Genomic DNA, 25,046 nt, shown 5'->3' with positions numbered 1-25,046 from the left:
GGACCTAGATTTAAACCCAGAAGCCATAAACATTCCTATTCCACTTTCTTCTTGTGCAACTATAGGTGGCCCTTGAAAAACACAATTTGCACTATGGTGGTCCATTATAGTTCTTTTTTTTTCAAAATATGTATAGTTGGTCCTGCATATCCGGGATTCAGACAACCCAAGATCGCAATACATTGTCCAAAGTTGGTTGAATCCGGGGATGTGGAACTGATGAACTTGAAAGTCCAACTGTGGAATTTGAGCACACGTGGATTTTGATATTCACCCTCAGTCCTTGAACAAATCTCCTGCAGGTACTAAGGGAAAGTGGTACTTGAAATCTATATTCATACTCCAAACTTTGTTGTTGTTTTAGTTGCTAAATTGTATCTGACTCTTTTGCAACCCCTTGTACCGTAGCCCAGCAGGCTCCTCTGTCCATGGGATTGCCCAGGCAAGAATACTGGAATGAAGTTGCCATTTCCTTCTTCAGGGGATCATTCTGACCCAGGGATCAAACCCAAGTCTGCTGCATTGGCAGGCAGATCCTTTACCACTGAGCCACCAGGGAAGCCCATATTCAAACTAATTTCTATTATTATTGTTATTTCAGTCATTGCTGTTGTTTTAATTCTACTTGATATTTTTCTCTTCTTTCTCTATCTACCCTTAATGTACTGACCACTTTGAATAGTTTTGCCTAAGTAAGGCTCCGCTCCAGAGATAAATATGAAAAGTGCTCCTTTGGAAATTTAATAGGTAAACCTATCATTTAGTATTAATAATGTAGACTTCTTAGCACACAAGTTTAGTGTATGTGAAATTGTCATATGTTAATTTATTCAACAGTGACTTGGCAATATAAAGTTCACCAAGGGAGAGTCTCACCTTATTTGGTGTTATTTCTCCTTCTTTTGAACCAAAAGGAAGAGAATTTAGTGCAACCTGAGGTAACTGCAAGGATTGGAGAGGAGATCCTGGGAGAGAAGGTGCTCTAATAGAGGCTTAAAGAATGCATATAGATTAGCCACATTATATCAAAACTCACATACCTTCTGGGGAGGAGGAGAATTATGGGGAAAATTATGGCCAGTGAGTGTGATAAGATATATCTAACCTAATCTGCTATTGCACTACATGTTTTGTTTGTCTTGCAAAGTCTAGCAAGACAACAATATGACACAGTGGGCTGGCGATACACCCTTGGAATTCATTTATTTAAAATAAGTCAGGTGATTTTTAATGTATGTGTGAGTTTGTCAAGATATTTGGAAATCTTTGATCTTGTGTAATATGAAAAATCTTATTTTTCTAGTTGAAATTGAGTATAAACCATCACAATGCCTTTTGTTACCTCAAGAATGGAATCTGGGAAATTGCTTGATAAGTTTGATGTAGGTTTTACTAATCTTTCGTAAACTGATAAAGTTTTGTGTCTCTAAAGATTTACTCAAAATCTCCAACTCTTTTAGCCTTTAAAAGTGTTGGACTTTTACAGTTTCCTTACTGCTATGAATTATCCAGTAATATTAGGTATTGCCTTTATGTCAAGTTACAGCACAATAATTGATTTTCTGTTTGGAAAAACTACTTCCTAGGTTATACTTTTATCAGTCAGTCAGTCAGTTCAGTCGCTCAGTCGTGTCCGACTCTCCGCGACCCCATGAATCACAGCACGCCAGGCCTCCCTGTCCATCACCAACTCCCGGAGTTCACTCAAACTCATGTCCACAGAATCGGTGATGCCATCCAGCCATCTCATTCTCCGTCGTCCCCTTCTCCTCCCGCCCCCAACCTTTCCCAGCATCAGAGTCTTTTCCAGTGAGTCAACTCGTCGCATGAGGTGGCCAAAGTATTGGAGTTTCAGCTTTAGCATCAGTCCCTCCAATGAACATCCACCACAGTTCAAAAGCATCGATTCTTCGGCGATCAGCTTTCTTCACAGTCCAACTCTCACATCCATACATGACCACGGGAAAAACCATTGCCTTGACTAGACGGACCTTGGTCGGCAAAGTAATGTCTCTGCTTTTTAATATACTATCAAGGTTGGTCATAACTTTCCTTCCAAGGAGCAAGCGTCTATAGCTAACACTTATTACACTTAGATTTCCGATGCTGAATGTTTTGAAAGGTAATGGGAATAGAAAATTCTTTTAAAACTCTGTGGGTTGTATAACTTTTAGCATATCTTCAGTGCTATATATTACATTACGGTTTTTATTTTAATAGACCCTTGGTGCTATATATGTAAAAAAATGCATTTTATAATGCAAATTGAAGAAATTCTATAGTTTGTTTTCTAAGAGATTTCTGATGTATTACAAAATTATTGTAAGCAAGTATACAGTTAAATATTTTTTATAATTTTTCTTGTATGTTATATCTACAAACCCATTATATGTTCTCTTCGAGTAGTCATAAAAGAATTTTGCATACAGATTCTTAAAATGATTATATCAAGTTTTAAATATACTATATGATAATGAAATAGGATACATTTATGGTGGTAGTTTGGTTCTCAAAGATTAATCAAATTCTCTACATGATGTGGATCTGAAGCAAGACCTTGGTATTTTTGCAACTTATTATCCTGATATTTAAGGGAAAAGAAAGTAGCATTGGGAAAAATTTATTTTCAAAAACACAATTTACATCTCTAAAAATGATGCTTCTCATCTTATTAATTCTGTTATCCTATAAACATAAAACTCTTATTGTTGAAAATAAATCAATTTTAAAAAAAGAAAAGAGTTTTATAGTAAGGCAAGTCATTAGAGCTTGAGTTTATGACTTTAAAAAAGATTATTCTTTTAAAAGCAAATATACAATAATAAATTATTCTGTGTACTTTTTCACTAAAAGATACGTCAAATTAATTACAGTATAGAGTCCCTTATACTGCAAGGAGATCCAACCAGTCCATTCTAAAGGAGATCAATCCTGGATGTTCATTGGAGGGACTGATGCTAAAGCTGAAACTGCAATACTTTGGCCACCTCATGCGACGAGTTGACTCACTGGAAAAGACTCTGATGCTGGGAAAGGTTGGGGGCGGGAGGAGAAGGGGACGACGGAGAATGAGATGGCTGGATGGCATCACTGACTCTGTGGACATGAGTTTGAGTGTACTCCGGGAGTTGGTGATGGACAGGGAGGCCTGGCGTGCTGTGATTCATGGGGTCGCGGAGAGTCGGACACGACTGAGCGACTGAACTGAACTGAACTGAACTGATAAAATATACCTAATGTTTATGTGTGGTTAGTCGCTCAGTCCAGGCTCCTCTGTCCATGGAGTTCTCCAGGCAGGAATATTGGAGTGGGTTGCCATGCCCTCCTTCAGGGCATCTTCTCAACCCAGAGATTGAACCCAGGTCTCCCTCTTTGCAGGCAGTTTCTTTACCTGCTGAGTCACAAGGGAAGCCCAAGAATATTGGAGTGAGTAGCTTATCCCTTCTCCAAGAGATCTTCTGGACTCAGGAATCGAACCAGGATTTCCTACATTGCAGGTGGATTCTTTACCACCTGAGCTACCAGGGAAGCCCATAGATAACTACAAAATATGTATCATAGATAAGTATAAAGTATGCCTTGCATCTAAAATAATATTTAAAGAATACAGTCACCAATCAAGACATTAACCAGACTAAAATAATATAGCAAAACTCCCATTTTTAAATGATTTTCATCTTTATAAGTGAATTTGAAATAATTTAGTAACAATATACTCCAGTGGAATTAACAATTTTAAAAAGTTCTTTGATATCATATTAAGATAATTGTTACTCAGAGATCAGATTTTATTTGACTTTAATTTGTTTTTCTTCTGTAGTTCAACAGTTTCCAAATAAAATCACCTCCATGGAGTGATGAATGAGAAGCTGGTAAATTTTACCTGACCCCCAGAATAGAGAAATATAAAATAAGGAAAATGTTGAATATTGGATTCTGTAAATATATCAGAGAATTGATGTCAACTCAATTGGAAAAGACTCTGATGCTGGGAAGAATTGAAGGCAAAAGGAGAAGGGGGTGGCAGAGGATGAGATGTTTGGATAGCATCACCAACTCAATGGACACGAGTTTGAGCAAACTCTGGGAGATAGTGAAAGACAAGGAAGCCTGGTGTGCTTCAGTCCACGTGATCGCAAATTATCAGATACAACTTAGCTACTAAACAACAAGGATATGATGAATTACCTGGAAGACTAGAGAAAAAGAATTTATATTAAAAAATTGATTGATATCTGTTAGAGGAAGATCAACCAGTTTATGAGATTTTCTAAGTTGAGAATCACTTTTTACAGTATCAGGGGACAATAAATAAAAATTTGATCTTTATCTGTATAAAGTGTTTTTGACAATTCTGTGCCATCAACTTTTTGACAGCTTGAGTGCTCTGGGAAAGAAAATCAATTACACTATTAATTCAGTCATAGCATAATTAAAATGTATAATATCTACAATTAAATGAATCCTTGTAAAGTAAAAAATATATACATGAGCAAAAGCAGATTTTGGTATATATGTATGCATGTACATGGGATTTTAGAAATTTTTTGCATATTTATTTATTTTTATTTTTTACTGTACTGGGTCTTTGTTCCTGCATGGGTGCTACTCTCTAGTTGTGGTATGCCGGCTTCTCATTGCAGTGGCATCTCTCGTTGCAGAGCATGGGTTCTAGGGTGCATGGGCTTAGTTATCTGGAAGCATGTGGAATCTTCCTGGACCAGGGATCAAACCCATGTCCCACGCATGATTCTTCATCACCAGACCACCAGGGAAGTCCTGCACGTGGGATTTTTTTAAACACTAATTTGAGTCACTCTTTGCTTAACCTCATTGCACTTTACTCTACATTCATTAATTCTGATTCTTTTTCTTACTGAAGTGATCTTTAAACCAGATCTTAAATGACAAATGAAAATAAAAGTAGAGAATGGGAGGGAGAAATGTGAATGACGTTAATGGCAGGGAGAAAAGTCACTGAACAAGGACAATCAACTCAGTCATTTCTTTTAGGATTAAACAACTACTTTCAAAGTTTGTATGAGCAGATTTGTACTCATAAGATATCTACTTTCTTGAAAATTTTGGAGAAGGAAATTCTAACTGTTCGGAGGAGTAGGGTTCCTTACTATTTAATCTTATTCCGTTAAATTGTAAGCTAATATTTCACTATTCCATCTAAAGTGAAAATAACTGAATAGATAAATATTTTAAATTTGAACCCTATTAAAAGATGATGTAATATGAAGAAAAGCGCATTGGACCAGAAGTCAGGAGACTGAAATTCTACACCTTCAAGCTGTGTGACACTTACAAAATTAATCTAGGTTTGAGCTCCCTATATATTAAGTAAGAATTTAAATAGATCTATAATGCTTTTTTAGCACTAAATTTGATTATTCTTTTGATTTGAGTATTGGATACGATTGTGCAAGGTTTTGTGGATGTATTACTGAACAAGAAAAATAAGCACTGTTCCTAACACTAGCCTCAAATATAGCCATTAAACAAATATTTGCACATGAATTATATTATCCTACTGTTATTTCTAGGTTTATGTTCTTATTGACATATATTATATAGTAGTAATAATAGTTAGAATGCTTTCAGCTTCAAGAGAAAAACCTAATTCAAAGTTCATTAAACTGTCAAAAAAGGTTATTTTGTCAAATAAGAAATTTAAAGATAGTCTCCATCTCTCAGAGAAATAATGACATCATATGGAGGCAGATTTACTCAGTTTTTTTGTTCTTTGATTTTCCAAAAGCCAAATTTCTTCCTATTTGCAGGGTATACCTGTAGTTCTTAGCAATACATCAAGTCAAAACAATGGCGGTCTCCTTACCATTTCTCTTCTAACTGGAGAGGAAACATTTCCTTGAAGACTTCTACTAGATTTCCTATCATTTCTTGGAGCTATAGGAAAGCCAGCATTTGAACAAATTAGGGTGTTTTGGGGGGCTTCCCTGGTGGCTCAAATGGTAAAGAATCCACTTGCATTGTGGGATACTCAGGTTTGATCCCTGGGTCGGGAATATCCCCTGGAGAAAGAAATGGCAACCCACTCCAGTATTCTTGCCTAGAGAATCCCATGGACAGAAGAGCCTAGCAGGCTACAGTCCATGGGGTCACAAAAAGTCAGACACGACTGAAGTGTCTTAGCCCACAGGGAGTGTTTTTGTTTTTATGTTTGCTTTTGTTTTAAAGAGGCAGGAAGGAGGTATGAATGGATATGAGACAGACAGCCAACAATGTCTGTTATGATAATTTTTCATTTCTCTGATAAGACTAACCGTTATGTCCACTCTTTCTTTTAAGACTTTGAACATATTTATCATAGCTGCTTAAAATCCTTGTTTGCTAATTCCAATATATGGGTCTTGTGTGTGTGTTCAGTTGCATCTGACTCTGAGATCCCATTGACAGTAACCTACCATGCTCCTCTGTCCATGGAATATTCCAAGCAAGAATACTGAAGGGGGTTTCCATTTCCTACTCCAGGGGATCTGCCTGACCCAGGGATCAAACCTATGTCTCTTGAATCGCCTGCATTAGAAGGTGGATTTACCACTGTGCCACCTGTTAAGCCCAATATATAGGTCATCTCAGAGGATCAATAGACTTTTTTTCTGCTTCTTTGTGTGTCTATTCATTTGAATAGTTGCCATACATTGTGAATGGTATAGTTTGGGGAGTATGAATTTTTTTGTCTTCCTTTAGAGAAAGAAGAGTGTTCTTAGCAGACAGTTAATTTTATAAGTAGACCAGATTGATTTTTTTGAGTTTTTTTTTTTTTTAAGTTTGGAACTCTCATGTCTCCCAGCACTGTGAATATTCTATGTCATTGACAAATACTCTCCTATGTCTTCATAGGCATAAAAACTGCAACTTCTGTTTCTACAGATTGCTTCCAGGTTCAACACCCTGAAACCACCACAGTGGCAATTTGTATAATTATTGCTGTTTTAATTTTGTTCTTTGGTACTTGGTCATTTTTCTCTTTCCCTCCTGCACTATATGTTTAAAAATAAATGTGGTTATACTTTATCCAGTATTTCTCTGTATTCAGAACAGGAGGTTGAGTATAGGACAGTTTAGTCCAATGTGTTCCCAGAAGTCTCCTCAAATTAATTTTATTAACTACATCAGTGATAAGTGTGACAAAGGAAGGCATAGCATAGAAAAGAGGAACCTGTGTGTCTTTGAAGTGGGAGGGCGCGGGTACCAAATACAAAGATTTCCCTGAAGAAGTGATGTATTTTAAGGTGAGGTGTGAAGGTTGGTAAGCAACACTTTATCATACATATGCAAAGTTTCTGAGGCAGGATAGAGCTTGGCACATTTCAGGGCAAAAGCTTTATTATTTAAAACTTACAGACTGAGAAAAGCCCATACATCTCGATTTGACTTTATCTAAATGTTGCTTAATTTTCAATCACAAAGACTTGGTTGTCCTTTATAAGCAACAAGACAAGTAAAAATATTACTGAGCAAATCTACCAAAGTTTCGTGAATTTGACATAGACACGGTGTGTATGGATGTGCTCAGTGGAGATTACACTGTCTTTCTTTTCTGTTTGCAGTACTTAGGGTGATTAATGAATCACTGTATCAGGCCTCAGTGTCTTACCCTTTTTTGTGTGTGTGTGAAGTTAGAGGCTATCTTTTTTGATATAAAACACATTTATTCGGTTTTCTGAAACAATAATAATTCAGAGTATTGGCAGACAGAGAGCTATATATGCCAAAGTGCATGAATTGCATCATCTCATGAGCCTTACTAATGCAGGAATAGGAGAGCATCTGAACCTTGCTCTACCCTCCTAGTCTTATTATGGATTGTCTGTGCTAGAGGAAACGATGACTTCATATTAGAGACTTTTCTCCTTTTCTTATTATCAACTGATAAGAAAAGAAACAACAGGGGTGGATTCTTTTGAGGGGAATATTCCCAGAAACACATGTGCATTTTTGGCACAATCATAGTCTGTTGTTAAAAACCTTGGTTTTCAAAATATTTAATTATTGTAAACCCAGGCACCAATCAATCAGAAATCCAATGACTGTGGATGGCTCTGTTGGCCTGTGCAGCTGAGTAGCAGCCCTGCTTAACAGTCTGTTTCACTAACTGCCTCAACCTTATGAAGGATGCTTTTGATTACTGTGATATTGCAGTGCACTATTATTCATGTTGAAACAAAGCATTTCAAAATAAATTGATGTGCTTTTCATATGTGGAGGAATATTAGTTATTATTTTTTTGATATCAATTACTAAGCAGTTAATAATCATGGTGAACCTCTTGAGGTCAGTGACAGAATCCTCTTAATCTCTGAATCATCAATCACCCTTGCTCTGCTAGACACAATGTGGATGTTTTCTGTAATTGTGAAATGATGCCATCATTTTCCCTCTTGTTGATATTCAAGAAAGATCCAAACTTTTCAAGTAAAAAACAAATGGCTACTTTTATCTTCTAAGAACACTTCTGTATATAGCCCATTCTTAACTATCTGAAATGGCAGTGATCTGTAGATATGTAAAGATTAAACTGTAATCCTCAGATCCTCAGTAATTTCCTGAAATAAGACACATAGAACTTTACACAGGTGTGGTTTCTGAAAACTTTGGTTTCAGAAACTTTGGATTCTGAACAGTGTGGTTTCAATCTTTATTGATGTTTACATACATGATTGAATACAGAGGTTCAAAGAAACAGCAATCTAATTAAAAGGAATTATAAAACTGTTATAATTAATTATTATATTTAAAAAGTACTGGGGAATTTGGCACCATGGGTGGTGGTCCTGCAATACATAACAATTCACCTTCCAGAAAATTTTCTGTGTACAAATGAGAGTTGTATAGATAAATGATTACAAATAATTATGTTTTATTAACTTTATTATTGCATTCATTTATTCAAATTCAATTATACAGTTATTTAGTGAGTCAGCCTAATATGATTCAGACATCAGGTGAATTCACAACTTAAAACCTGATAAATCTTTGAAAATTCTGTGATAACTACAATAGTATTATACACACTGTGAATTCTCATTTTTATATTTTATTTTATTCTTATTGTTCTAAGACACTAAAATAAAATTTTAAAAAAGTTAAGAATGATTGTATATTTCATTCCAAGTTGTTTGTAATTAAAATGATCAGTCATATCAGGTAAAATTTATTTTAAAAGTAAAAATGTAAGTGATTCTTTGTAGTTACAGGTAATTTTTTTTTCAGTTTTTCTTTTTGTTCATTTACTTGTTTGTTTTTCACACGAGATGTGGAATCTTATAGTGACTTAGAGCCCGAGTGCACTGCTTGCATTCAGATCTCAGCTCTGCCCCTTGTTTGCTGTGCTGCCATCAGCATGTGCCTTCATATGAGTCTCTTTGAGACTCAAATCCCTCAACTGTGAGGTAAGAATTATAATACCTCAAAGAGGTGTATGAATACTAAGTGGTTTAGCATATATGAAGTCCTTACAGGCCTACCTGAGGTACATTAATTATTTTATATATATATATATATATATAAAGTGAAAGAAAGTGAGTCACTCAGTTGTGTCCGACTCTTTGAGACCCCATGAACTGTAGCCTACCAGGCTCTTCTGTCCATGGAATTTTCCAGGCAAGAGTACTGGAGAGGGTTGCCATTTATACATACATATTAGGGCTTCCCTGGTGGCTAGTAAGAAAAGTCTTATATATACATTATGTGGCTAGTAGGAAAAAAGTCTTATCCTGCTTATGTACTTAGGTTGATTCACCTCAGGTCAACTTTTTTGGGGGTACAAAAAAAGTATTGTGGGATTTTAGTTTTCCCTGACCAGGGATCAAACTCATGCACCCTGTATTGGATGTTGGGAGTCTTAGCCACTGAACTGCCAGGGAAGTCTCTCAGGTGAACTTCTTAATAGCTATTTAAATTTGAGAAATTCTCTGGGCCTGTTTACTCACATGAAAAATGAAGACACTATGTTTACCTCTTGGTCTTGTTCAGCATTTGAATAAATTAACACACATGAAGTGGTTTGCACAATACTTGGCCCACAGTCATTCCTCAAAAAATGTTAGCTATGACTACTTATTTATTATTCATTATAAACATAAAGAGGGGATAGTAATTAATAACTTACCATTTGAAATCGGCAATTGTGATTAATGAATATACCTGTGAAGACAAGTAAACAATTGTGTGGTCCAAAAATTTGTTTTCTTTACTGATTATCCAATGCTTTAAAAATTGAATAATCACATTTGGATAAAATTAACCAAGGACATTCTGTTTTATTTGCACCTTTACCTGATCTTAGTGGCAAGCTCCAAGGCAACTCTGTTTTTTCAATTTAGGTTGCCAAGTGACCTTGTCATTTATTTCAGAGAATAATATACATAAAAGCTATTGAAACTGAGCAAAAGTCCTAAAGTATTGTTTCATAAATTTCCTGAGCTATGAGATTAATTATCATTATTGTGTAGGTTCCTTGGTTCTAATGAATGGAAATACATTTAGACAAACTCATTAAAAATGACCATTTTCGTATTTTTGAAATGCATAATTTTAAAATAATTGTTGATTAGCAAGTAGAACAAAATAAATAGTTTTTCACATATTACTGTACTATATAGTTAATGATTATTTGATAAGCATGCTCATTACATATGGAGTTATACACCTTACATTTACTTAACCATTTTCACATAAAATCTTATGCATACTAGTCTTTCTTAATCCACAAAATGGCTTAATACACAGTTGATTGATTTAGTAGTTTAAAACAATAATTACCAAAGGTATTTTATCCCAGTGTTTGCTTTCTTAATCTTTTCTTTCCATGTAATTTTTAAACATATTTTCAGAAAATCCCTACATGAAATTTCTCTTCCTCTGATTTATTTTGGCTTTCAACATTTTTGAAAGGGTTAAATAAGTATAAATGTATTGTTATTGTGTGTAAATTATATTTCAGTTGGAGAAAAAAGAAAGCACATTCTGAAACAGTGATTCTCATTGAATGTTACTATTGCTACATATAAAATTGAACCGTTTAATAATTTTGACAAAAGTTTTCAGAATTTTCAGACTAATATTAGGAAATAATGAGAGTCACAGGGAAGTTTTTTCCAGCTCACTCCTAACACTCCTAACATGAGCAGCTTGGTAAATACTGCTCTGAATATGCTACATAATACTTTTTTTTTTTCTTTTAGGAACCTTTCCCTGAAATTAGCAAAAGACATTGATCAGGAAGCCAGGTGTTCCCATATCAGGGGAGTGCCTAGCAGTCCATCTGCGGATTGGCCCCTGCCACTGCCAAGTGTGGAAGAAAATGGAGGCATAGATTCTCTGCCATTCAGATTGATGTTACAGGACTGCACGGCCGTCAAGACATTATTATTAAAGATGAAGAGAGTTCTTCAAGAGGTAATGGTCTGCTGTAAGATTAATGTTTTTATTGCTGGTAGATAGTGAAGTCTGTAGACCTGGTTAGTCTCTCTTCTATCAATAATTAACTGCATAACGCTGGGCAGGGGTCAGCTATTCTCTTGGAACTTAGCCTTTCTCATATGTCAAATGAAGTGTTTGTAGTTCTGTTTTATAAGGTACTCTTCAACTCAAAGATTCTAAGATTCTGCAGAGAAACTGAAAAGACAATAAACTGATACCTAGTCTTGGGAAGGTTGGATAAAGAAAAATGGGCACCGGCTTTTGTTATGTTTATGTATTATTAAAAGCTATTTAGAGACATTTCAACAGGATTTCACCTTGATGATATAGAGACATTATGTGATACCATAAAACTAGTTTATTTAGTCATTTTTCTCAAATAACAATTAATCTAGTAAAATCAAGTCTGAATGTTTAACTTATTTTGCCCATTGAATACAGCTGCACTCTTGCAGCCTATGCTCAGTTTGATAACGAACTAGTTAGTAAAATACTCGGGGAAGTCTTTCATCTTTACATCCAAGAATCAACCACTATTTAGGATTCAAGTATGTTATTGTTTTATTTTTATAATTACAAGTTATTTTCTTTTGAGGATTTCTATAAAACTATACACAATATTATTTCAAAGATGTGAAATGAAAGGACAAAAATTTTAAATAACTTTCCTCTAGTCGGTCTGAATTCAGAACAACAGTCTGAGATTTCTGACTCCCAATCTGACTTTTTATTATATCCTATTATTATTTAATTTATTTCTCATTATTTATAAATGATATTAATAAATAGTGTGAGAACAGGGAAATGTAACTGTTTAGTATGACTGGTATTATGGCTCCTTACAATGATGACCACTTGTACTTCCTTTTCTAACAATGACAGTAATAATAACACTAGCAGCTACCACTAGAGGCCAGAATTGAAATGACAGTAATAATAACACTAGCAGCTACCACTAGAGGCCAGAATTGAATCAAGGAAAGAAAGGAACTTAACAGAAATGATTGTTATAGACTATGGGGGACATCCAGTCATGTACTCATATTAGCTATTAAAGTAAAAACTGGAAGAAATCTCTGCATTCTGTACCAGCTTATACCACCAGGGTAGTCTTTGTGTCTGGAATCTATGCACTTGTGTTTAGAAGTGGCGTGTTAAGCAGTTAAGCACAGACATTAAAAAAGTTAAATTATATATATTTATAATGAAAAAATTGTATTTTTTTAAGGTAATTAGTACTCAAAGCTCTACATTTCCTACTAACTTTACTATATTTTCTGTTTAATTACACTTGTGAGCTTATTACATATTTACATCTATTGAACCTTTATGTAGAAATAGTATATAATAGTGCTGTACATATTTCCCAATTGTAGATTTATTTAAGTCACTTTGGTAGCTTGAAATCAGTCATAGGGGAGTGTTATGCTACAGAAATTGGCATACGCTACAAGGTAGGGCATTTTAATTTTTTTTGTGTGTGTGTGAGTTCAGTTGCTCGGTTGTTTCCAACTCTTTGTGAACCCATAGACTCCTCTGTCCATGGAATTTTCCAGGCAAGAATACTGTAGTGGGTTTCCATTTCCTTCTCCAAGGGATCTTTCCCACTCAGGGATCGAACCTGTGTTTCCTGCTTCTCCTGCATTGAAGGCAGATGCTTTACCTCTGTGACACCTGGGAAGCCCTAAATTTTGGTGAGCTGCTGTTAAATATTTACCAGCACACCACTATATGTATGACTATGTAGTTTCTATACTGAAGCGTAAGTGTTTTTTCTGCTCCACTCCAGGCTCCCTGACCATTTGCTTGGTATATAGTCTGAACCTCTTTGAACAAGGCAAACTTAATAACTGCTGTTATACTAAAAGATATTAATCTCAAAGTCTGTAACATTCAAGTATTCAGTTTTCTACCTCTCTCTTTGGTCTGGATTTTAATTTTAAAAAATCAATACAAGTGAAAGGGAAGTAAAAAAAAACAACTGACAGGAAGAGTCAAGGGGCTTTCTTAGGGTATTTAATTTTATAATTTGAAAATATTCAGTGGTATTCACTATAAAGTCAATATTCAGAATTTAATGAGATTGTTTACTACTGTTTTTCTTCATAAAAGAATATTTGAAGGAACTGAAGAGAAGTGATTTTTAAAATTGATATAAAATGAGCAATAATTATATGTTTATTAAACCTATTCAGAAATCAGGCAGTCTTACTCTTTATGATCAGCAAGAAAAGCAATATTATTGTATGATTAGCATTGACATCTATTCTGGTAAAAAGATATTCATAATAGAAGTCTTTAAAGAAAACTGGAATATTCTCTAAGCCAGGAGTTTATAATGGTAATTTACATTTCATTACTGAATTTAAGTTTAAACTAATCATTTTAGATTAATAATACAACTTTTTACTATAGACAAGTAGTTTATTTCTTTTTTTTAAATTTTTTTTAACTGTACATGGCATTTTTTTTAATTTAGTTTTTCAAAAACAATTTTAGGAATCTTTACTTAAAAACAACCTTATCTTAAAATGGAGTAACTTTGGTTTTACGAGCAGCAAGCAAAGTACAGAAGCAAAAGTGCATTATAGGAGCATTAAGTTCTACATTAGGTCACAGCGTCTAATCTGAAATCACACCCATAATATCATTTTTCAGGATATCTGGGAAATAGTTATTTCCCAGGATGTCTGAACCATAGCTACTCTATTTTGACTTTTAATTGTAAAAAAAATTATTTTTTTAATAGCCAAAGCAGATTTCACCATTAATGACGTCAGTGTTTTTCTAGGTATGAGAAGATGCAAGAATTGTAACTCATAAAAGCTTTTTCTGAAGAGATCTAAGTATCTGAAGGCCTGTCCTGCCAGTTTGTTTTTTTTTTTTCTTCAGAGCACAGAGTGCCTCATTCCTGATTTTCACCCTGAACTTCTTTCAGGGGGTGTTGAAGGTCAGCAGCTTGCAATGGTCATGATGTAATCTTTGTAGAGGCAGCTGGCAAGTACCAACTTCCAGTCAGCAGGGTCCCTTCATAGCCACATATCTGACCATGTGACACCATTTCATGGCCACTGTGTCCCGCGTTGCTGGGAAGGCTCATTCCCAGATCTAGGGAAGTGATGGGCCACTCAGTGTGCTAAAATTGGAGCAGGCCTTGCAAGTAGCAAAAGTCTCTGGACCACTGTCTTACTAGCCTCCTGGTCCAGGAAAATATTTCCTCTTGTTGCTTTTTCCCATACCCAGAGTCACTTTATTACAATTATTGATCTCATATGGAACTGTCAGTTCAGCATTATATCACAGGCTCAGTGAAACAAGTGACATATAAAATAATATAGCCATAATTAGCAGTTATTAGTAAAATAAGAATTATAAGTCAAGAACTTTCATTAGATAAAGCCTGGTATACCCCAAGTCACCTGACTTCATTTGTTAAATGATTATAGTCTGGTGTTAATCTTCTGGTTGTACAGTATGGAGCATCTGACCTTTATCTGAAGATTGGTTACTGAGATAAGCCTTAGAAACTAACCTAGAGTGTCCTTTTTAATAACTCAATTAAATCTTTTAGCAGTATCACGTAACAAGGAACTGTCTCAGCAGTGAGTCTTAGTAAACACTAGACATTAACAAATCTAGAAACTTAATTTAACAATTTACAAAACTTAATATTCCGTGATTTTTCATTATGGAGGCCCTGTAGCCAGGGAGGCTTTAACCCATCAAATAAAAAATGAGGTTTGACATATTGACATATTTCTATGATGCTTACTCATCCATGTATACACATAATTTTTAACTGAAGAAGATCCCAATTATTTTATTTTTAAGATAAAAAAGTCATTAATGAGTTTAGTATATTATACTAGAAACTGCTCCTATTTGATATTATGCTTAATGCTGCTCTGTTGACATCTTAGATTTTAATTCTGAGATAGGTCAAATGTGCATCATCTGAATTCAATCTCACACTACCAATTTAACTCCCTCCTTTGGAGATCATTTTCTATTACAACCCCAAACACCAGTGCCTTCATTTAAAATGGAATAGAAGAAAAAAAGACTTGCTTTGGGCCCTAAGAAATTTTTTTTTTTATTAATGAGTTTTTTAAAGTTTCTCTCTTATAACAAGGAAGAACCATATAATTTTTTTCTTCCTTTTTTGTTATATTTTTTCACATAATCCCATTACTCGTAATAGAAGAAAATATTTAATACAATTATCTACAGAAATAGTTTTTGTTCTGATGTTTCCTTTCAGTTTGGGCTTCCCTCTTGGCTAAGACAATAAAGAATCCACCTGCAATGTGGGAGACCTGGGTTGGATCCTGGATCTGGAAGAGTCCCTGGAGAAGGGCATGGCAGAGGACTCCAGTATTGTTGCCTGGATAATTCCATTGACAGAGGAGCTTGGCGGTCTACCGTCCATGGGATCGCGGAGAGTCCAACACGACTGAGCGACTAACACTTCCACTTTCACACTCTCCGTTTACTCTGTTTTGTTTTTGTTATTCTCTTATTATAAAATTTATTTGTACTGCATGGTTACTGGCCAAGAAAACTAATTGGAAGGATTTTAGGTGCAATGTGTGGTTTCTAGTAAGATAACAGTGGTAAGAATGTTTATGGGGCTTCCCTGGCTGTTTAGTGGTGAACAGGCTGCGCTTTCACTGCAGGTGCTGCAGGATCAAAACCTGTCAGAGAACTAAGCCAACATTCCACGCAGCCAAAAATAAGTAAATAAAGTAAGAATGATTATCCAAGGATGTTTGCAATGCTCCTCCACCTAACACCGTGGGCTTTTTAATTTAACAAATGAGTATTGGGAATGTGCTTAGCAAGTTTCCTGAATTATATAGGACATTTCTTTAAAGTTGCTGCTGCTGCTGCTAAGTCGCTTCAGTCGTGTCCGACTCTGTGCGACCCCATAGACGGCAGCCCATCAGGCTCTCCTGTCCCTGGGATTCTCCAGGCAAGAACACTGGAGTAGGTTGCCATTTCCTTCTCCAATGCATGAAAGGGAAAAGTGAAAGTGAAGTCGCTCAGTCGTGTCCGACTCTTAGCGACCCCATGGACTGCAGCCTACCAGGCTCCTCCATCCATGGGATTTTCCAGGCAAGAGTACTGGAGTGGGGTGCCATTGCCTTCTCCATCTTTAAAGTTAGATGAGTGTTAAACAAATTTAAAAAAATAATGTTGATATGATCAGACAAATCTTAACAGATTAAATTAGTGAAAATCAGCAAATTATTTGTTTGAAAATCAGTGTAATTTACAAGCTTGTTTAGTTGACATGAACATCTGGGTTTGCCAATGAAGAGCTCTTACCTATTTTCCCTTTTTTTTCTCAATTATCTAGTAATTCAAACTAATTTATTATCTTTTAGAAATAATAATGGGAAACATTCAAGAATAATTTTAAGCATGGACATCTTATTTTTTAAAATATTATATAAATACATAAAATTTGGAGTGTTTTGAACTTCACCATAAATCATTGTTCAGTGGGAATTTTTTAAAGAATTTTTTGTTTTAGCACATTTTGTTGAAATGATTTCAAAGGTTACAACAGTAATTTTTATAAACTGACATTTTTCTATCAGAAAATCCCAAAGCAAATGAAAAGCCTATAGAATAGGAATTGTGACAATGGATAATTAAAGAAGGAGAAAGTCACTGTGGAGAGTCATAAAGTAAGAAAATTCACTGAAAGCAAGCAATTACCCACGTAAATATAGGTGACAACCTAATAATTAGACTGCTTTTTATCTTTTGAAAATAAAATTACAAGTTTCTGCTACCTGCTTTATTTTTATTTATTTTACTTAAACAAAAATTTGTTTAAGATGTAAACTGGAAAAAAAGGTAGACCATGAAAACTACAAATGCAAGAAAACTAGAGTGACAGTACCCATGTCAGGCAGATATAAAGATATCAGTGAATCGGTACTGTATTTCATAATGATAAAAGTCATTTCATCAAGAAGATGTGACAGTCATACCCGTGGATGGCCTATTTATGTAACTTGTAAATATGTGTTGCAAAATCTGACGGAACTAAATGAAGAACTAAGTAAGTTCACAGTCATAGCTGAAGATTGTAACTCTCTTTTCTCAAAAATTGATAAAACAACCAAAAATCAGAAAGTTTCAGAAGATTAAACATTTTTAATCTTTTTAATAATAATTAATTGAATTGTATATAACAGAATTTTACCAGTTTTTCAGTGTATGTGGAACATCACCAAGATAGTATATGCTGAATCAGAAATATCTCAGTAAATTTCAGAAGTAAACATCTATGCAATATAATTTGGAGAACAGTGGAATTAAAGTAAGAATCAAGAACGATCAAGTAACTAGAAAAACAGCAAATATTTGGATATCAAATAGCAAACTTCTGTATACCCTATGGATCGATTTAAAGATCAGGAAGATTTTAAAATGTTACAAATGAGATGATAAAGATAATATGATAAATCAAAATTTTGGGGACATAGTTGATATATGCTTGGAGAGAAATTTATAACTTTAAACATTTGTTTTAAAGCAATAAAGTGCCATAATTAATTATCTAATTTTCTCCTTAAGTATCTAGGAAGAAAAACAATAAATTAATCTGTAAGGAAGTAATAGAAATAAATGTAAAAATCAAAATTCATGGACTTGAAAACATACAAATAATACAAAATTTGCATAGTAATCTGATTGGTTCTTCGAGATGTTTAAAAAAATGCTGTAGAAGAAAAAAATTAAGCAAGTAATATAAATTACTAATAGCAGCAATAAATTTAAGGAGGAATAATCACTACAACTGGGAAAGGAAATGGCTACCCACTCAGTACTCTTGCCTGGAGAATTCCATGAACAGAGGAGCTTGGAGGTCTACGGTCCATGCGGGTTGCAAACAGCAAACATAACTGAGTGACTAACACACACACACACACATAATCACTACAAATCTTATGGAAATTAAAAGAATAATAAGGGATTGTTATAAACAATAATATGAAGATAAGTGGGCTTCACTTGTGGCTCATCTGGTAAAGAATCCACCGGCAATGCGGGAGACCTGGGCTCGATTCTTGGGTTGGGAAGATCCCTTGGAAAAGGGAAAGGCTACCCACTCCAATATTTTGGCCTGGAGAATACCATGGACTGTACAGTCCATCAGATCATAAAGAATCAGACACAACTGAGAGACTTTCACTTTTACTATGGCAATAACTATGACAATATGGGTGAAGATCACAAATCCCTTGTCAAATACAACTTTCCATAATGACCAAGAATAAATTAAAAACCAAGATTGTCCAATTTCTATTAAAGGGATCTATTTTATTATTATTTAAAAAAAAAAAACTCCCCATAAAAAAAAAATCTAAGTCCAGGAGATTTCACTGGTGCATTCTGTCAAATATTTAAGAAAGGTAAGACGAAGATGCAAAAACGTTCAGGAAATAGAGAAACAGAATATGCTTCTCAACTGTTCGATGTGACACACATAAGACTATTTATAATAATCTTGCAAAATCTTTATAGGTAAAAGAAAATCACAGAAAAAAATCTCATGTATGTATATATATATATATATATATATAGAGAGAGAGAGAGAGAGAGAGAGATGTGGAAGTCTTTTAAAAGTTATTAAACAAAATTAAACAATATAAAAATATATGTATGACCTAATTTGTTCTATTTCAAGAGTGCAAAATTAGTTCAGCATTCAATAACAAGTCAGTGTGATTAGCTTTATTAATAAGCTAAAAACAGGAAAGTATATGATCATATTAATAAGTAAAGAAAACACATTTGAAAAGATTGAATATCAGTCCATTGTTAAAAAAAAAGAAAACCTCAACATACTAGTAGTAAAAGGGAACTTCTATTCTTACAGCTAATATCCATACTTAATGAGGCAAAACTGAAGCTTCTAGCTAATACTATTAGCAAAGGAGGAATCTCCACTCTCTCTACTTTTAATGAGCATTGTGCCAGATGTTCTAGATAGAAATAGTCAGGAAAAAGCATAAAAAAACATAAATATTGGAAAGAAAAGATAAAACTACCTCTATAAGGAGATGCATGGTTGTTAATGTAGATCTCCCTAAGGAATTTATGAAAAAGTTCATAATAAACCTAGTAAGAATAATAAGTGCATTAGCAAGTTAAAGAATACAAAGATACAAGGTTATAATAATATTATCATTGTTCCATAGCAAATTATCTAGTGGACAAAAAGATAGATTTACGGTCTCATATTTTTTGTGGTCAGTAATTTGAGAGCTGTGTGTATACTGCTGCTGACTGAAGATCTTTCATGAGGTTGTAACTGAGATGTCAGCCATGACTGCAGTCATGTAAGTGTGACTTGATTTGCAGATTAATGTGGCAGGAAGGTTTGGGCCTCCCAGATGGTACTAGTGGTAAAGACCTCCCTGCCAACATAGGAGATCTAAGGGATGTGGGTTCAATCAATCCCCGGGTCAGGAAGATCCCCTGGAGTAGAAAATAACAACTCACTCCAGTATTCTTGCCTGGAGAATCTCATGGGTAGAGGAGCCTGGCGGGCTGCAGTCTGTGGGGGCGCATGAAATTGGAAACAACTGAAGCCAGTTAGCATGGCCAGAAGGTTCAGTTTTTCACTGCTGGTGGCCAGAACCTTACTGCCTAACCATATGGGCCACTTCATTGAATGACATGGCAGCTGGTTTACACCAGAGTACGCAATTCAAGAGAGAGAGAATAAGACCAAATAAATATCTTTTATAACCTAATCTCAGAAGAAACATGCCATCACTTTTGTAAAATGTATTGGTTACACAAGGGCTTCCCAGGTGTTGTAGTAGTAAAAAAAATCCACCTGCCAATGCAGGAGACACAGAAGACACAGGTCTGATTCCTAGGTCAGGAATATCCCCTAGAGGAGGAAATGGCAACCCATCCTAGTATTCTTGCCTGGAAAATGTAAGAGGAGCCTGGTGGGCCACAGTCCCTGGGATTGCAAAGAGTCACAGATGACTGTGTACAAACATACACACATTAATTAGAAAGACCAACCTTGATTCAGTACGGGAGGCACTTTATAAAGGTCTGGATGCCAGGAAGTAAGGAACACTGTTACCCTTCTCATCCAAACTAGTAACACCATAATCCACCTTTTGGCTTTCAATGATCCATTTCTGAGTCTATACTCAAAGTATAATATAGTCCTTAACCCTCCAAAGGCCACCCAAAGTATCATTCTATTAGAAAATAAATTCAAAATACAGAATCTCATTATGTAAAACATGTGCAGTTATAGATAAGCCTTAAGTACAACAACCAGAGTTCAGTTCCTCATTTGAAGATCTATGAACTAATGCATAAGCTAGTAGTTCCTTGATTAGTATTCAAAACCCGGGAAAAATTCTCCATGGTTTTAGTTCCATCCTGTGTACTCTTGATTCTGCCCTTCAGGTCATCTTTCTTTTATTATAAAGTTAGCACATGCTTGCAGCTGCATAGTTTTCTCATCCTTATTTGTGTTTGTGTACATTGGTATCCAAAGGCCTCTTTTAATTTTGAACTGTTTCTGTTCCTTTAACAGATAGTAGAATGTATTTGAGATTTCTTAAACTTGTAAATATACTTGTAAACACACTGCACAGTGTTTCTGTGAATATAACTCTCTTAAATTCTTTATAGATCTCTCCTGAACTTTATTAGGGATTCACTCCATTAGACAAAAACCATATCCATAAATCTCTTCAAGATAAGCGCTTCTTTAACTTGAAATATCTGATGGACAACCACTTTAAGCTTTAACATTTTTAATTGTTAAGTTGAGAGCATCTGTGAAACATACTGACGGTATCCCCAAAAGTACCTTTTGTCTGACTGAACTAGGTTCTCTGCAGCACTATTTTTCACCTTTCAGAATAGCTCTGCATCTAGCAAATAAATTTGTAAAGTAGTAAAACATGTTTACATCTGGATTGGTATAGTTTGTTGCATGAATTTACATTTTTATCAAGGTTTATCAAATTGTACACTTAATATGACAACACATTGAATGTCATCATACTGATTGCACCATGACCAATGCTTCCATTTTGTGGAATTTCTCTTCTTCCCTTGGAAGGCATGTAAGTGAACTATGCCCATGCCCATTTATTATTTAGACTAAGTTAGGGCCCTGTTGTCAATTCTTACCAATTGTTATTAGAGTTCATTTTTTCCTCAGTTTTATAATAACATAATTAAAAAATCAACAACAACAACAGAAAAACAATATAACCCTGTTTTCATATAAAGCAATAGATCAGGGAGTATACTTTCTTTGTATACTCCCTGAAGAAGACTTTAGATAAGAGCATAAGTTAGATTCACTAAGAATAAATAGGTTTCTGAAAAAGAATGCTCTACCTACATGAGGCTTACCTCTTTATGAGACTATAAACTTGGTTTGAAAAATAGATAAGGAGAGGGAAGCATATTTCCATGACTCTTTTGCTATTTAAGCAACATTAACTGTCAACAGTCCTCTGGGAGAAATTAGAGAAGATACAGAAAATTTCTTTCCTAATTTCTAGCCTCGTTTCACCCACAAAGTCCCACTGGAGAAGGGTATATTAGAATGGTAAAAATTACAGTTGTTTAAAATCATTGAGATGGGATTCTCATTTCTATGGCTTAATAGCTGCTGTAAGTTGATTAAAGTTTTTGAGTCTCCATTCTGTTATATGCAGCATTACCAAAAATTTTATAGGGTTATTTGGACAATTAAACAGTAAAGTGTATATAATAAGTTATCACAGTGAAAGTGTGCAGTAAATACCCTTGAACATGAGCTACTAAAATGATCTCATTCATTTGTATGATTAATACTATGACAAGATAGTAGAATGCATTTGAAATTTCTTAAACTTGTAAATATACTAGTAAATGTTTTTAATAGGACACGATGCTGTATTTATTGAATGATAATTCAATACTAATAATTGTTAATAAAGGCTATACTAGCCGAAACTGAGAGTAGAAGTATCGTTGCCATTTATTTTTTTCTGGCATTCAGTTGTGCTAACACATTTGACCTGACGTTCCTTGTCTAAAGAACTACTACATGTTAATTGAATTTCTTGTTTCTTCAGTATGTCAGAAAAGTTTTTCCGAGAGAGAAATAATGATGGACAGACCATGGTAGTAACAGTTGAGGCAGAGAGAAGGGAAAAGATGTATGATGTGTTTTGGAAATAAAGTTGCAATTGAAACAGCAAGAAAGAAAAGAGAAAAAGCAAGGGTAACTGAGAATTGACCTTTGAGTACTGTGCAGACATTGCTCTTTTCTGAGAGTGGGAAGATTAGGATAGGGATAATCTGTGTGAGACACAAAGGAAATTAGAGTTTTGCTTTGCCAGGTTGAGGTTGAGATGCTTACTTAGACATGCAAGTGTTAGGTATCAAATAGAAATTTGAATTAATGTGTCCGTATGAATCAGATGGTAAAGGATCCACCTGCAGTGTGGGAGACCTGGGTTTGATTCCTGGGTTGGGAAGATCTCCTGGAGGAGGGCATGGCAACCCACTCCAGTATTCTTGCCTGGAGAATCCCATGAACAGAGGAGCCTAGCCGACTACAGTCCATGCAGTCACAAAGAATCGGACACAACTGAGTGACTAAGCACAAACCCAGAAAGATCAGGGCTAAAAATAAAGATTGTGTATTCTTGATAATATAGATTCTATTAAAAGCTGTGGAAGAGTTGGACACGACTGAGCGATTGAACTGAACTGAACTGAAAAGCTATGGAAGAGAGAATGTGTACCTAAAACCAGAATGGGATGCTCCAATATTAAATGATCAGGAAAGAAAAAAAGAAAAAAATCAGTATCCAATGAAATGGTAAGAAATGCCAAGAGTGTAATATCAAGAAGCTAAGGAGTTGGTGATGGACAGGGAGGCCTGGCGTGCTGTGATTCATGGGGTCGTGGAGAGTCGGACACGACTGAGCGACTGAACTGAACTGAACTGAACTGAAGGGAAAACATTACTTTTAAGATAGCCAACTTGAGGAATGATACTGAGAAGTAAATATGATAAGAAAAGATAAACAGTAGATTTGTCAAACCAGTGATTAATTCCAAAAGCATATTACCCAGGCTTTATAAATTTCAAATATGCAGAGCAACTTATTCAGTTAATTTGTAAAGCAAAATTCTAAAATAGAAATATTAACTTTTGCAGCTTGTTTTTTGTTAATAAATTATTTGTTTATTTCTTTGCAAGTCATTGGTCTATGAATTTGAAGGATATGAAAATGAATAATACATGCCCTGAAAGAATTTTTAAATATGTATTAAAGTAAAACGTGTCTAAATTTTGGAAGGATATTATATATTTTAATTAGGTTAAATAAGTATGACGACCAAACATTCATCTTACATGAGTACCCTCCATATTGAGATATTATTCTTTTTTTAAAAAAACTATTATTTATATTAAAATTGTTATTTATACTGCAGAAGCAATCTAGTATAGTAATCACAATATACTAGTCTGTGCTAGGACAGGCTGCTCAAATTTGAATACCAAATCACAGTAAGTGAGTATGACTTGGGGCAATGTGTTAATCTCACCATGGAAATCTGGTCTCTCTCAGCAACAGAATTACTAAGTAAGTGCATGTTTAAAACTACTAGATAATATCAAAGTGTTTCCAAAGTGCTTTCCAGATTACTCTCCCTTTGGGTATGTTCATGTAATAGAATGCTTTATGTTCACGTATCATCATGTCCCACAAAGCATATTGTGAACACAGAAACCAAGTCACAGATAAAGTCATACAGAATATAAAACTTAAAATATATAAACCTAAAAAATAAGCAAAGTTAAATGACATATATTAAAGAATATATATCTATTTTTAAAAGAATGAGGATATTAAATGTGATAGTGAAGATAAGAAGCAGTGATTGAGAAGAAGTATACGTGTAATAGATGAGGTTTTGTGATATTATTTATTTTATATTCATAGTATATTTTCTTATGTGTTTCTGTCAGTCATTGCATATGCATACTATTTTCTTATATATCTTTAATGTTGCCTTAAAAACTCAGTCTTTCCAAATTGTTTGTACTCTGAGTGGCTCCCTGTCTACCAACTCCATCTCCTACAATGCTATTTTCTTCTGCATTTCTCTTCCCATGAAAATTGCAGAAATATTTTGACTACTTCTTTGCCATCAGTGTTTATTTTGGTATTTATTTAATGTTGAACTGAAAAAAATGTGGTGAGAAAGGGTATACCAGTCAGCCAGAGAATTCTTTCTTGGTATATATACTTATGTAATCTGTAGTCATATGTATTATTCTATTACTTATTAAAAACAAACCACAACCCACTGAGAAGGAGAAGGAACTGGCAATCCACCCCAGTATTCTTGCCTGGAAAAATCCCGTGGATGGAGGAGCCTGGCAGGCTACGGTCAATGGGGTTGCAAAGAGTTGGACACGACTGAGCGACTAACACAACCCACAGTATTAATAATAACTGCCACCCTCATTATACCTGAATATAATTCAGGTATATTGTTGTGGTTATTTGTGT

The 25,046-nt window shown here is 34.7% G+C and overlaps 1 protein-coding gene across 3 annotated transcripts in view; it reads left to right on the top strand.

Moving 5' to 3' along the window:
- The window catches only part of CCSER1 (coiled-coil serine rich protein 1), a 1,509,256-nt gene that overhangs the window by 523,293 nt on the left and 960,917 nt on the right, over positions 1–25,046 (top strand). For all 3 annotated transcript variants that reach the window (XM_055435111.2, XM_055435112.2, XM_055435115.2), the window contains exon 6: positions 11,220–11,433. In XM_055435111.2, the coding sequence (XP_055291086.2) occupies positions 11,220–11,433 (214 nt within the window). The remainder of the gene's footprint in view (positions 1–11,219; positions 11,434–25,046) is intronic.

This window comes from Moschus berezovskii, chromosome 5 (genome assembly GCF_049115385.1).
Source record: "Moschus berezovskii isolate FMDL1 chromosome 5, NW_MosBer_1.0, whole genome shotgun sequence".
Taxonomy (NCBI): Eukaryota; Metazoa; Chordata; class Mammalia; order Artiodactyla; family Moschidae; genus Moschus; species Moschus berezovskii.
Note: the sequence above shows the minus strand (reverse complement) of the source record. Positions and strands in the feature narration are given on the sequence as shown.